General features: G+C 59.5%; 4 protein-coding genes across 4 annotated transcripts; 1 reads left to right on the forward strand and 3 right to left on the reverse strand.

Annotated features, from left to right (window-relative positions):
• Nucleotides 1–84: 84 nt before the first annotated feature.
• BJ171DRAFT_495429 (uncharacterized protein) lies at nt 85–3,512 on the reverse strand. Its single transcript, XM_053110122.1, has 7 exons — nt 3,176–3,512; nt 2,954–3,035; nt 2,325–2,739; nt 1,731–2,200; nt 1,123–1,577; nt 764–981; nt 85–583 (listed from the first exon to the last, which is right to left on the reverse strand). Exons 1-7 carry the CDS (start codon nt 3,383–3,385, stop codon nt 286–288), a joined length of 2,148 nt encoding a protein of 715 aa, XP_052969086.1. The 5' UTR covers nt 3,386–3,512; the 3' UTR covers nt 85–285.
• Nucleotides 3,513–4,495: 983 nt separating this feature from the next.
• BJ171DRAFT_495433 (uncharacterized protein) lies at nt 4,496–6,574 on the reverse strand. Its single transcript, XM_053110123.1, has 3 exons — nt 5,835–6,574; nt 5,332–5,435; nt 4,496–5,169 (listed from the first exon to the last, which is right to left on the reverse strand). Exons 1-3 carry the CDS (start codon nt 6,305–6,307, stop codon nt 4,859–4,861), a joined length of 888 nt encoding a protein of 295 aa, XP_052969087.1. The 5' UTR covers nt 6,308–6,574; the 3' UTR covers nt 4,496–4,858.
• A 380-nt stretch (nt 6,575–6,954) lies between these two features.
• On the forward strand, nt 6,955–9,774 carry BJ171DRAFT_566356 (uncharacterized protein; the record flags this gene model as incomplete). The annotated part of the gene is made up of 3 exons (XM_053113403.1): nt 6,955–7,795; nt 8,045–8,558; nt 8,711–9,774. The coding sequence occupies exons 1-3, from the start codon at nt 7,196–7,198 to the stop codon at nt 9,772–9,774; spliced, it is 2,178 nt and encodes a 725-aa protein (XP_052969088.1). The 5' UTR covers nt 6,955–7,195.
• Nucleotides 9,775–10,621: 847 nt separating this feature from the next.
• BJ171DRAFT_421475 (rab-GTPase-TBC domain-containing protein) lies at nt 10,622–11,682 on the reverse strand (the record flags this gene model as incomplete). Its single annotated transcript, XM_053107489.1, has 2 exons — nt 10,622–11,137; nt 11,302–11,682. Coding segments are annotated over 2 exons (897 nt in total), but the record flags the coding sequence as incomplete, so codon positions are not given.
• Nucleotides 11,683–13,679: the final 1,997 nt, after the last annotated feature.

A 13,679-nucleotide genomic window follows, 5' to 3' on the forward strand; every position in this document is an offset into this window, starting at 1 on the left:
TGGATAGAGTGCACATCACTAACTCTGTGAGCACAGTGCAAAGGATATGCGCCGAGTTCCCGTCGCTTGAGATGCATCATGGACTCGAGCAGGTCCTCATGTATTTCGAGCAGTCCCTCGTGTATTTCGAGCAGCTTCACCGCCACCAGAGTAATGGGTATTTCAGCCAAGATGAAATTGCAGCGATTTGGTATTCTACCGAAGAGATTGACAGGTGTATTCATAATCGATGAATGCACTCATTGATGGCGGGGGGGGGAGGGACAAACGCCATTTGTGTGAATCTCAGAATCGGTCCACCCAGCGAATGACGATATCCCGGGATGCAAAGGTGCTGGTGGCCTTGATACTTTCTTCGATGGAAGGCGTCTTCCAGCGAGCATGGAAGGGATATCCCATGGGCCGAGTATCGGGGTACTTTTCCTTGGCGCCGCAGAAGGACATGCTGCCGCACACCTCCTTCTGAGGTACCATGTCGATGTTCCAGTCTGTGGCCAAGACAACTAGGCGATAAGCCTGGCCTTGCTTGGTACCTCGGGGAAGCAGCAGATTGTAGGGCCAGCCGCAGTCGCAGTAGGCATCTCTGCGTTGTGAAATGGAGGGGGAGGAGAGTCGTCAGTACGAACAGCTGTGATAATGTGGAAGGCAGAGTCGCCAGCGCCAAGTTCCGCCTCACTGACCCTTCAGATCCGTTGCAGCGTTGCATCTCTGTGATTGTAAAGCGATGCTCTGACGAGTCTGTGTCTGTGGATCAGAGACTTACCCGGTCCGGTCTTGGCGGCCAGTGACGCCGTTGTTGAGCTCCTGAGGAGTCTTCTGAGCCGGTTTTCGAATGACCGACGACTGGTCACAGCGACGTGAGACGACGTACTTGGACTTTGCCGGGACGGTGACCTTGAACTTGTCCATCTCAATGTAGGCGCGGCGGTTGTTGGCCTGGGCGACGGGCACAAGGAACACTCTGAGAGTAACGTCGACACTCTGGAGCGCGCCGTTCAGCAAAGAAAGCAAGCGGACAAGTCAGCGGGACATCGAGTGGACGGGCGAGTGTGTGGGCAGGCAAAGTACGGCGGACGATCCGACTGGGGCGGACTACTGCTCGGCCATTCCTCCAAAGCTTACCTTATCGGCAGCGTTCTGGATCCTGAAAAAGTAGTAAAAGTCTCTGGGAAGCATGTAGTCCAGCATCTCGGTCTTGCCGTCGTCGTCGACATAGGTGTAGGCTCGCTGGAGCATGGTGGTCTGGAGCTCACTGGTTGCTTCCTTGGCAAGCTTGGCAATGTCGGCCTGGTCAAAGTTGGCCCCGCCAAACTTGGATTGGCCCCACTGCTGGACAGCGTCGGCATTGGCGGCGTTGACGCCAGCCTGCTGCAGTACATCAGTAAAGGCAAAGATAATGTCCTGGGATGCGTGGACGCCGGCGTTGATGGACTTGCGGATGGAGATGCTCTTGGGGGCGTCGCCAAAGTCAATAGGGGCCTGGCGCTCCTGCCAGCGGAAGAAGAGATCGTCGATCATGGAGTGCCATCTCCAGAAAACAGGGTCGCGAACGGCGGTACGGGTTTCGTACATCAGACCTATAAGCAGAGAGCCATGGATACAGGGTATGATTCGCCCATTAGGTTAGGGACGGGGAGGGTGGTGCACTGTTTCGGCGCAAAGAAACCTCCGAGTCTCAACAAACTTGCATCGGCGATCGCTTTAGCAGAGGTGGTGCGCGGGCTTCTCACCGGGTGCAACATTGGGGTCCTGGTAGTTGCGCGGGCTTGAGATGTAAGCGATGATGACATGGCCCATGTTGTGCAAGTTGCCGTATGTGTTCGAGTCAACTCCATCGACGCTGGCCTCAAGAGTCGAGCCCAGGAGGTGCGGCGTGATGACCGTGCCGTTCTGGAAGCGACCGGCGTCGATGGCCTTCTCCAGGTTGGACTTCCAGGTCCACAGCTGCGACACCGGAAGATAACCCTTTTGACCAGAGACGCCGAGATCGGTCATCCTCAAGTTATTGGGACGCGGGGTAAAGCCCTTTCCGTTGATGCGGAGGTCGTCCTCGGGAATGTCCCCCTCGAGGGCGTCGGTGAGGAAGTTGGTAAGGGCCTTGACGGGCGGGAGCGAAGAGGCCAGGCGCTCGGCATTGTATCGCGCAATCATTTGCTGGTGCATATAGATAAAGATTTCACCCTGACGGTCTTTGGCCGAGCTGCAGCGCAATGCGAGGAGAGCAAGAACAGTGGTAGTGGCGGCAGTGGTGGTGGTTAGTTCCGGTTCACGGCACTGGCGTCTGCTTCGATGTATTTCCGCACGCCGTCGAGCACTGAACATACCGGCCATTGGGGTTGCGGGGGTTTGGGACACCAGACGATGGGTAGACAACATGCCAGTGCTCGTGATGCTCGTTGAGGTTGACATCGTCGCGCCAGTAGTCCAGCACATCCTCGGGAGTGAGGTTAGGGCGGTTGTTCAGAGGTATCTGAGCACCCGAACGAGCAGCAGCCTGAGGAGCCGAAGCAACAGCGGCCTGAAGAGCAGGCGCAGGAGCAGGAGCAGGAGCCGAAGCAGGAGCTGGAGCTGGAGCTGGAGGCGAGACCTGAGTGTTGCGCAGAGCCGAAGTGATGCCACCGACCCCGCTGGAAATCGGACCAGCAGATGCCGATGGTCTCACCTTGGCTGTAACGACAGCACCAGCACGCGCGCCCAGCGAGGGAATAACCAAGTGGGCACTCTGGGCCAGGGGGTGATCTGTTGGAGGGGGGAGGCAGAGCCGGAGATGTTACAGCCATCGTGGATGCAGCCTGGGATGTCCCGGGCCTGGGAGTCTCGGTAACCCGATAGCCGCCTCGCAATCGTGTGCCCAGATCGCGGGAGATGGACCATGGCGACCATCGAGTCAATCACATGGAACCCCGCTTGAGGTTCGAGCATGGGCCTGTCAGCGTGGGGTGCAACCACATACGTGTCAAGAAGATCATCAATCCTTGGCGGACAACTTCGGGATCCATGGTCCTGGCGAGACTCTCGGCCTCATCCATGACTTTCTGCATTCGGCGATATCCAGGCAGTATTGTCGGAGCACAAGAACCGTTGGACATTGGTCAGCATAAGGCGGCCGAGATCCAGGGGCGGGAAACGAAAGCGGCACGATCTGCAGTGTACACAATATGGGAGAAAGACCCACATTAAGATCATGGGTGGAGTTGGCGACTCTCATGAGATCGGCGGCGACATCGCTGGCTTGGTCAGCTTGCTTCTTGTCAAAGACCGAGAAGCCCTTGGGGTTTCCGGCTTGGGCAGCCTTGGCTCGGAAGTTCGAGGGCACGGTGAGAAAGGCATTGACGCGCTGTTGGATAGCAGCAGAACCGGGTGTGGTGGCTTGGGCAGTGAGCATGCTGGCACAATGGATATATCGCAGGCGGCGGTTCGATGCAACGAGGCGGCGAGGTGTGCAGCGAAGACGCTGGTCCGAGGGGAGGCTTGGTGCAGGAGCTCGGTGCAGTGCGACGAACTGGCAAGAGGGTCGATATTTATGCGAAAATGAGGACGTTTTGGGTTGGAGGCGGCTGGCTTGCTTGGGGCTGGATGGTGCGAATGGCAGCCCCAGGAATGCCAGGGTGGGGTGCACATGGAGTGGGGGAGTAGCCGTTGATCGATAGAGTTTGGTGGGCGCGGGAATTTTGCGAGTGATGCGGTGGCGAGAGGTGAGCAGACAGCACGACCAGCAAGCCGGGGGGGGGCCGCACCAAGCGCTGATGCCAGCGGGACGGACGGCAAAGGGATGCTGGTCGGCTTTCCCATGCCTGCTGGAGATCGGGTTGGTCTGCCGGTCCTCGCAGCCGATATGTGGCCTCGGGCTGGTGCAGCAGAAACGGGTTGGCGTGGCCGTGGGAACTCTGTCAGGAACTCTGTCAAGCCGAAGCAACGGCGCGAGGGACTGAGTGCCTTGATGCGCAGAGCGAGGACTTTGGGCCAGCGGCGTTTGCTTGGTGGAGAGGGAGAGCATTGTCTTCGTGCATGCCGGACCCGATCGAGGGACTCGGAGTGGGACATGGACGGGTCGGCTGGGTGGATGGGTTCGGGCGGCAGATACGAGAACCGCACGAGTGTCCAATCAACGATGTCTGAGGAATCCGACAGTGGACCGTCAGGCAGAGGATTTGTACAATCGACAGCCAGTCCAAGTTCAGCAGATAGTGCAGCCCGAGAACACCAGTTGTCCAGCAACCGGCAGTATAAGATTGTGGGAGAGGCGATGCATGGCTGCTGGAGCTTACAGCAAATCCAGTGCAAACGGGACAGGACGGAAAACAATCGCATGGCTGGCTCACTGGAGCCTACGGAAGTTCAGTAGGCTTCGGGCTTCTGCTGCCAGAGAGTGACTGTCCCGTTTCTTTCTGGATTGACTGTATCAACAGCCATGAGGCCGATGTGTCGTGTCGATGCTGCACTTGCGCAGGGGTTGGCGGGAGAGGGGACAGATTGTATGTAACGCTGGCCCAACGACAAGCGCTTTGTATCGTTCTGCACGTTCTATATTACGATGACGAGGGGATAACCACTTGGTTCATGTGCGATTGCTCAGACGGCCGGGGACAACAGAGTGGAGGGGAGATATACAAGGGATACACCGCTGGGAGTGGGTGGAGGCGACTTGGGGGTCGCAGGTCAGGGAGAAACGGGGCGAGGGCGGACACGAAACGGACGGCATCGGGATTGTCAAAACTTTGCACCTGCCAGAGTCGTATATCGGCAGGGGCACAAAATATCAGGCGGAATGGGGTAACGTTGTGTAAGGCAGGCCAAAGGCGCGACGGTGATTCTCGTCGAGTTTGGGTGGTCGCTGAGCTGGAGCAGAAGCAGCTGACTATTGCACCGCTGGTTCGGAAGATTGGGCTTGGGCTGGGTCCTGGACTGGGTCCTGGGCCGAAGTCGTCGCCACGGCTGCTGCCGCGACACCTGGAAGTGTCCGAGGAATGGGCTCGATCGGAGAGAGGATGATGGATTCGCCGGGCAGCTGGCTGACACTACCGGACCGCAACTCAATGCTCTTCTTGTAGGCGTCGGAGAAGGGGGCGGTTTGGAAGGCGGGGAAGCTCTTCATGACACCCTGCTCGGTCGTTGAACGGCTGTGCTTGCCGATGGCAGTGACGTCCGTCAGGGACGACGACGACGAGACTGCATGGGACGGGGAGTTCACGTGGGTGGAGTTAGCACATGCAAATGTTGGATAGACCTACGGAGGTGCCCAACGGGCAGTGTGATTGCAGCCGAGAGGCCACTTGGACACATGGGTGCCGAGGCGGGGTTATCAATGGGTGCGGCAATAGAGCAGCCTACCTCCGGCGACCTTGGTCGATGGCAGATTCTCGTGGACGTCGCCTTGGTGCCAGTCCTTGTTCGGAGTGTCATCATGCGGGATACTTGGAAGGGCCGGGAGGTGCCTGGTATGGCGAGCCCAGCCAGAGACCGGCCAGAGACCAGGACGCGGAGACCAGACGAAAAGACACGGGCAAGGGAGCAAGCGACATGGGTGAGATGAGGCGATACGACGACAGGATGCAGCGAGACAGGGTTGATGGTGGGGGCAAGTTGGGTATCAACACAAGGAGCAGGGCTGGGGAGAGAAGCCAAATCATTGCAGTGATCTCTGGAGCCGCTGCATACGTCCGAGAGCGGGCAGCGGGCGAGGGAAGGCCTTGAAGGCTGCCCAAGTAGTGCTGGTCCGCAGGAGAATCGTCGCAGTGGTGCTGGTTCGGCAGCATACAACGCCAGGGAGACCGATAGGCTGCAGTTGCCACAGGCGAGACAGGGGATCGCCGGGCCGAACGCACAAGACTCACCATGTAAAGTCTTCTGGGGACGGGGGAGCAGCGGACCAGCCGTATCGAAGCGCCAGCAATTCGTAGACGATCCAGGCTATCCAGGAGATATAGGTTTCGACAATAAGGGCAACGCTTGTGTAGAACAGGATCGAGGCGCAGTCCCCTGGCGAGAGATCGGGGCTGGGGTTTGGAGCGGTGTTGTAGGTCTCCCACTGGCCGACGAGCCAGGTAAAGACGTTGACGACGAAGACGACGGACCAGAGTCCCTGGATGTAGGTCGAATACTTGGGCAGCAGCAGATGGTCGCAGATGTACTGCATGAAGATGCGCGGGATGTAGATGCAGTGCAGGGTGGCCGAGATGACCAGGTAGGTGAACAGCGAACAGGACGAGTACAGCGACGACGAATGCAGGATCAGGACGATCAGCAGGCCAGCGGCCACGAGGATGTTTTCGAGCACGGCCACGACGAGCTGGAACTTGGGAATCATGCCAGGCAGCGGGGTGAAGACGGAAGGAGGACCAAAGGGGGTGCGGTTGTCGATAGCGTCTGGACTGGCGGTGCCTCAGTCGAGAGCGAATGAGCGAGCGTGCGAGCGAGAGCCAACGGAGTGGCCGAGGCAGTCGAGGCAGTCGAGGGAAGGCGAGAGAGTTGAGACAGACGAGACAGACGAGACAGACGAGAGTTGAGAAGCCGAGATGGCCGAGAAAGACGACGCTGTTGAGGAAGACCAAACCCAAAGAGCGACTTTGGTCTTCTTTGGAACGCCGCGGATCGGGAGCATGAGTGTGTGTGCGTTGTCTGTGTGTCAGTTGTCTGTGTGCGTTGTCTGTGTCCGTTGTCTGTGTGTCTGTGTGCCCAGGGTGTTTGCAGTGTGATCACACCGCTGTTTGTGATCACGCTGTTGCTGCGCATCTGCACGACATCCGTGCGACGTTGTGTCCAGCGCGCGCTCGCACGGGCCACGTGTCCCCCGCCACAGACGCCTTTGCCAGGCGCGCTGTGGGACATGTGCTCTGTGTGCGACGGTGCAGGCAGCAAGGGTCGCACGCTGTGTCACCCCCGTGCGTGGTCGACGGGGCCGCTGTACAGTGCTGCCGCTGCCCGCCACGCACCGCCACGGTGCCACAGCGCCGGTGCACGAGACGCGCCCGTGTCTCACGATGTCACACGACGCCGCCCCCGCCTTTCCTGCGCGACTCGGCCGTTTCTTTCCGTCGCCTCGACACCATCTTCGACATCATCTTCGACACCATCTCGCCATCAAGTCCTCCGATCCGCCTGTCCAGCACCCGTCTCGCCAGCGCGCTGTCTGTCGAGCGCTCCCCAAGGCTGGTCCTGTCCTCCGTCTTCCGCATCCACCGGGGACCAAAGCCCAATGCCCCGTCTGCTGCTGGTCCTGGCAATCGCCTTGCTCGCCGCCCTTCAGGCCTGGGCGGCCCCACAAGCCCCCGTGGGCGCTGAGCAATCCGTTTCTGTACCGCCCAGCCAGCCGTCTGCTCCAGCACCCGCAACTACAGGCTCGTCTCCAACACCTCTCGTCGGCTCTCTTCCGTATTCGCACACGGTGCTTGTTCTCGGTGGCCTCGGCACCGGCAGCGTCCTGTTGGTGTTGTCGCTGACCTGCGGCTGCGTCTCAAACAACAAAAAGCCCGCTCAGTCGGCCGAGACCACCAAAGCCTCCGCTGTTGAGCAGCCCCAGTCAACGATCGTCCATCTCGATGGCTTCAAGGATGCCGATCTCGCAAAGCTTCCGCCAGAAGAGCTCTCGATCGAAGCCATGTCTCGTCGCTCGCGTGTCATATCCACCCGCCGAGCCTCGCAGGAAACCCTGTCGATGATGCCGCCCACCCCGACGCTCTCGGTTCGTGCCGAGCAGCTCCCGATTCCGGAAGAAATCACCATGAACTCGTTCGTTGTCAGCTTTCCGACGATTGCGTGGCGATTCAGGAAGAACAGCACCGGCGAGTGGATGGCGGTAAGGCTGGCAGCAATCTGGTCGAGTGTGTACAATCGCCACGTCGGGCAATCAGCATTTCGTGCTGTCGGCCAGTCCGTGGCTGGAGCGCTGGCGTTTCGCATGCTTGGCATGTGAGATCTGCAGATGGGCTACCTGACCAGCAGCACGCCAGCAGCACGCCAGCAGCACACCGGCAGCACACCGGCAGCTTCTCGCTTTCCATACCACGCCCACAGCAAGCTCATCTTTGCTATTCTTTCTCCATAGACCCTCATGGACTTGACCACCAAGCCCGGTGCCTCCTCTCCCGAAACCGTCATCGTCTCCACCATCGAGGGCGCTGCCTCTGCCTCCGAGTCGCCCATCTTCTCCCTCAACGACTCGGCCCTTGACAACATTTGCTCGCTCAACCAGAGCTTCCTGCGCTACGGTGCGCATCCGCCCATCAGCCAGCTTCCTCTCGACCTGCACCACAACCCAGCCCTGATTGACTTTGCCCTGAGTCTCGAGCGAATCCTGTCGCTGCTGCCGGAGCTGATGACCACTCCCTCGGACGATCCCAAGCATGCCGGGTGCTACCAGCATCTCCGCGAGCAGCTGAAAGACCTGGGCGCTACCACCGAGGCCCTGATCCAGTCTGTCGCCAAAGATACGTTGGTCATTGGGATGCGCGTCAAGATCGGATATGCTCCTCGAGCCTTCAACGAGATCGAGCTCAAGAAAGGCGATCGGGTCGTCATCTTTTGCAACCTCGGAAGCGAGGCTGTCTTTGGCTTCAACCGTAAGCTACCAGTGTCGTGTCGGGACCAGACCAGGCTCAGCATGTGTGGCGTTGCTACTTTGAATCTCTGGTATCGACCGTCTGCGCCCGCCCGAGTCGCACGGTGGCGGGCCATATGAATCAACCATGCTGACTGCTTCTTGGCCCTGCAGATACGACCAAGCAACTGGGCTTTTTCCCGTCCCAGCACGTCGAACGACGTCCACGCAGCCGTCGAATGTCCCTTGCGGCCTCACCGCCTTTCAGTCATCTCCCTCCCCCCAACGAGCTCAATATGCAGTACGAATCTATGACGGCACGCGCTGGTGCGCCGCCTCCGTTCCGATCGCCCGCGATCCATCCCGCGCTGCAGAACTCGGGCAAGCCGCCCTACCGATATCTCCTACAAGAGCCGCCGTCGGTCCTCAGTAGCCCGATCCTCAGCTCTCTGAATGCTCTCCCGAGGGATCGCAGCATCCTTTACCCGATTGCGGAACAAGCCTCTCCCATTAGCTCGCCGGTGTCAATCCATCGTGCCAAGACTAGCCATGGTCGGTCCGAGACCCAGAGGGCCCCTGCCTCGCCGGTCTCTCTTGCGCGCTCGCGCTCAGATCCATTCGGACGAGGCCGAGTCAATGGCCTTGACATGATCCCGCAGCGCTCCTACTCGCCGTCAGGCCCGCCCCAAAGTCCCCTGCCGGAGCTGCCCTCCTCCTTTGAAGACAATCCTGTCCTGTCCCAGTCGGCAGCTGCCCCGCTGCCGCTGATCCAAACTCGCATGCGGCAGCCGCTTCCCCGAGATGGTCCCAGCAGCGAGCCCAATTCAGTCACGCCGTCCATTGTCAGCCCGAGACAGGATGGATATGCTAGTCGGCGCCAGATGAAGCTTGCCCCGCCTCCCCCGGATATCAACCTCAAGCCCCCCGCAAGTGCCGGCTCGACCCCGGTGCTCAAGGGTGACACACCGGTGTCGGCCATGTCGGGTCCGTCTCTCCCCTTTTCGGTCTCGACCCCTGCGGCTGCCCATGCTGCACCAGCGCCTGGCCACCACGCGTCTCCTCCCAAAGCCCCGCTGCCGGAGCTGCCTGACGAGCCCACCATTATGGATATTCTGGATTCCCCATTAGTATCGCCTCAGATCGAGGCGCTGACGGCTGAGTATATGGCCCTCAGCGACCACGAGAGCGAAGAGACTGGCAATACGCCGACTCGAGATGCAGACGCCGAGGTCCGATAGAGCCCAATCACTGTGTGCAGACCGGCCCATGCAGACCGCCCGTGCCTCGCCCTCTTTTTCTTTCTTTTCTCTCACTCATTGGGCTAATAGCCGCCACCAGCGTATCTTTCTGTTTGGCATGTCTATCACGCATTCGCATTGTTTTTTCCGCAGTTGTTATGGTTCTCCTATGATCTGATCTGACTCTTCGAACGCCTCTATCGGCCGATTGCATCTGTCTTCCCTCTTTCCCTTCCGCCCTTTCTCGCTGCTGTATCCACCTGGTCTTTCCCACACTCCTTATCGGATCATTCTCAACGTCTCCCCCTCCCCTACCGCGCGCTATTCGACTCAGCTCTGCTGCGCTCTGTTATGTTATGTTCTGTTGTGTTACGCCCATTCTGTTCTCTGCCTAGCGACAATTGCGAGATGGGTGACTGCCCAGCTATTTCTGTCCAAATCCACTTGTGAATACTACTTTGGCGATGGCTTGCTATTGCCACCGCCGCCGCTACCTCTTCCGCGACGACAATTTTCGCTACTGCGAGTGACTGGCCACCCCACCCCTAGCTGAGCGGACGATGCGAGTCAGCTGGAGGAAGTGATCAAGTTCATTCGAGCAAACAGTGGCATTGGAAGCCGTGCCAGAAAGCGATTGCAAGGGCGAAGAAGCTAGGCGCAAAAGCGAAGGGGGGGAAGGGGACAAGAAAATGCAATGCATGCATCGCGCAAGCCGAGAGAAGCGCCCATGTTGAGCGCAAGAGCACAACAAAGATCCCATACGGCATCAAGGGTTGCGGCTATGGGATGGGAGTGGGATTGGCGAGGAAGGGACAAGCAGCGAGTTTGGCTGGAAGACCAAATAGGGCTAGCTTGACTGGGACGCCAGATACGGAATCACATATTCCGTCATCTCCATGGCATCCTCCACCCATTCCTCCGGATTGGACTCGTACGACTTGAAGATAGCGCTGGTCTTCAGGACACCCACGATGGCCTCCATGTCTGAGAGCTCAAACAGCAGCGACTGGTTCCGGCGCAAGAGTGCGAGCGAGAACCGCAGCAGAGTCTCAAAGGCGTTTTCGCTCAGGATAATGTCCATGATCCGGAGCACAAACGGGATCGGCACTTGATACGAAAACAGCGTCAGGAACCATGTCTGGGCATACTTGGTGGCATCGATCTCGTGCCGCTCGAAGTGCTCGTACAGCACCGGCAGGCGAATCTTGACGAGCTCGTCGTGGAACCTGAGGATCTGGTGCAGACCCACGAGTGACTCGATGAAGAGCGACCGCAACGGGAACTTGGACCTGCCCGTGGCTGAGGAGATCTTGATGTCCTCCATCAGCCGGATCAGAACCGAAAAGGCCTCAACCTCGGACATCTGTGCCAGCAAAGCGTCAGAATAACGAGGCACATTCATGTTGTGTGTATCTGGACATAAACTAGACGATGGACAGACAGCCGCAGTACAGAGATGGATCGGACGCGATCGTCCCGCTGCCTGCTCCACCGCGCGATTCACTCGCAAGGGCACGGATGACTTACGCCTTCAATGATCAAAGGAGCCACAACGCAGTTCAAGCCTTGGCAGTATCCGCATTCTGTGTCATAGACACTGAACGCCTTCAGGACATTGGTCAACCTCGTCTGGCCCACGCCTTCCTCCTCGCGGAAGATCTCGGCGCTGCGGAAGGTTCGCTGCACATCGACCTTGATGATGCGCTCCAGCTCTGGGTCGATCTCCTGCTTCAACAGGTTGTTGTAGACACTGCCCCAGTGGTCAGTGTCGGCATCGCACATCACGCGCCAGAGCCGGCGCCGCAGATGCGAAGGAATGCCCGCGCGGATCTTGGTCTTGAGCATGTACGGATATTTGCGCGCCTGTTCGTGATAGTCTTGCAGGATCGACTCCCAAATCTCGGCATCGGACTTGGACTCGGGCGCAGCAGATGCCTTGGTCAGCTGGCGCAGCGTATCGTGGCCAGTTTTGATGGTCCCATGGGAAGCGAGAACGGTCTTGGGGTTCCTCTGCAGTTCCAGATTGCGCTGGTTCAGCTCTGCAATCCACTTGAGCTCCTCCTCCGTCTGGGGGGGCTCTGGATCGGCCTCGGGAGCATGGGCCTGGACATGATCTGCATGGGCAGTAGGCCGGTCGTTTCCATAGTACTCCTCGTCTTCGGATCCGTCGCCATCGCCAAACAATGAGTCGGTGACTTGGCTGATATACCCAAACCACGACGTCGATGAGCTCGGCTGCGCGGGCTGGGGCGCAGTCTGAGAGCGCACCAGCGGCTCGCCGGGTCTGATACTGGTGGGCTTTCTCGAGGAAATCGGCGATGGTGAGGCCGGCTGCGCCTCGTCATCGCCTTCCACTGCAGAGGACTGGCCAAAGAAGCTCAGCCACGTCGATGTGCGCGACACGGGATTGGGCGAGCCCTGGCTCTTGGCTTCCGCAGGGTCGGGTTTCTTGGGAGCGCTGTATTTGCGCACCAGCCTGGACGCGGGTGGCTGCAAGGGAGTGGGCTTGAGGTTCTCGACCGGGGACGGGATGAAGACGGGCGGATCGGAGGTGAACGTCACGGTCTTCTTCTGCTTGGACAGACCGCTCCTTGGACTCGCACTGGCGCTTGAGGACGCAGACGAAGCAGCCGACTGAGGCGCTGTGTTGCTCGGGGCTGCAACGGGCCCTGGGTCTCGAGCCGATGGGATGGGGCGGGTGGCAGGCGGCGGCAGCGGCGGGGGCGGTCGAGTTGCAGGCGGTGGCAGGGGAGGAACAGGTCCAGCATCGACCACCGACACGACAGCAGGAGCGGCTGCAGGGAGCGAATATGCAGGAGACACGGACATGTCGGCATTGGGCGGGCCAGCAACGGCCGATGTTGCTGTCGCTGCTGTGGTCGTCGTGGTCGTTGTCGTCGTGGTCGTTGTCGTCGTGGCAAGGGTAATGACTGGGGTCGTGGTGACCGTTTCCGTTTCCATTTCCACTTTGGTCTCTGCTTTGGTTTCCGTTATCATTTCTGCTGCGATGCCTTGGAGCTGAGGCAAAAGTGTCGTTGGTTGGGTGAGATATGGCTTGACCGGCTGGATTGCAGAGGCGCTCGGTGCTCCGCGAGCCGGGTTGTTTCCTCCTTCACCCTCATCCTCGGATGGAACGGGAGAGGCCGTGAAGCGCTTGCTCTGGGCTGGGAGTCCCAGGAGCGAAGAGCTTGCAGGGTGAGAGCTCTCTGACTCTAGAAGAGGCGCTGCGTCGCTCGGCCCTGGCACAAGCTCGCTGGACGCAGGCGTCGATATGATTTGAGGGGTATCGGATGCTGCAGGCACCGCGGGAACCAGCACCTTACGACGGCCGCCAAGGCTGCTCATGGTCGTTCACCGGCGGCAGAGGGAGAGGTGTGAGTGCAGAATGCGCAGCGGATGGACCGAGTACGGTCGACGGCAGATGGACGGATGCGGTCTGCAGCTGGGCGGCGAGCGGACGGACGAGCAGATGGGCGGCAGGACGGATGGGCAGGACGGATGGGCAGGACGGATGGGCAGGACGGATGGATGGACGCTGAATTCAAGGCGGGCATCCTGGTGGCGGTGCACTGCGCCAGAATTAATTGGCTGCGCACTTTGCTTCTTTTTTCTGGCCGGGCCTTGCAGCTCGCCAGCGAGCCAGCACATCGGCGGATCTGCAGCGTCCAGCACCAGCGCACCGATCTCCAAGGCTCCCCGACAGACGACTCGCCGCAGATGCGCAAAAAGTCAAAGGCCGGAAACAAGGTGGGCTTCAGCTCGCCGCCATCGGCACTGCGGATGCGTCGGCGCGAAGATTCGCAGAGGCAGCATGCTTCGTGCCGCCTTGCACTGTCGCCTTGCATCGTCGCCATGCTCGATGCTGTGTTCGCTGACAATGATTCTCGCTCCCGCATACCGTGCCG

This window comes from Polychytrium aggregatum (genome assembly GCF_025602895.1).
Source record: "Polychytrium aggregatum strain JEL109 chromosome Unknown BJ171scaffold_9, whole genome shotgun sequence".
In the NCBI taxonomy this organism is placed as follows: Eukaryota; Fungi; Chytridiomycota; class Chytridiomycetes; order Polychytriales; genus Polychytrium; species Polychytrium aggregatum.

Bases quoted from the DNA above. Each gene is read 5' to 3' on its own strand.
- BJ171DRAFT_495429 (XM_053110122.1), bottom strand. From the start codon at position 3,385: ATGCTCACTGCCCAAGCCACCACACCCGGTTCTGCTGCTATCCAACAG. The intron at 2,740-2,953 runs GTATGTGGTTGC...CCCCTCCAACAG, and splicing joins ATTGATGATCTTCTTGACAC to ATCACCCCCTGGCCCAGAGT. The intron at 2,201-2,324 runs GTATGTTCAGTG...ATTGCGCTGCAG, and splicing joins CCCCGCAACCCCAATGGCCG to CTCGGCCAAAGACCGTCAGG.
- BJ171DRAFT_495433 (XM_053110123.1), bottom strand. From the start codon at position 6,307: ATGATTCCCAAGTTCCAGCTCGTCGTGGCCGTGCTCGAAAACATCCTC. The intron at 5,436-5,834 runs GTGAGTCTTGTG...TCGCCATACCAG, and splicing joins TCCCCAGAAGACTTTACATG to GCACCTCCCGGCCCTTCCAA. The intron at 5,170-5,331 runs GTAGGCTGCTCT...CGTCCCATGCAG, and splicing joins ATCGACCAAGGTCGCCGGAG to TCTCGTCGTCGTCGTCCCTG.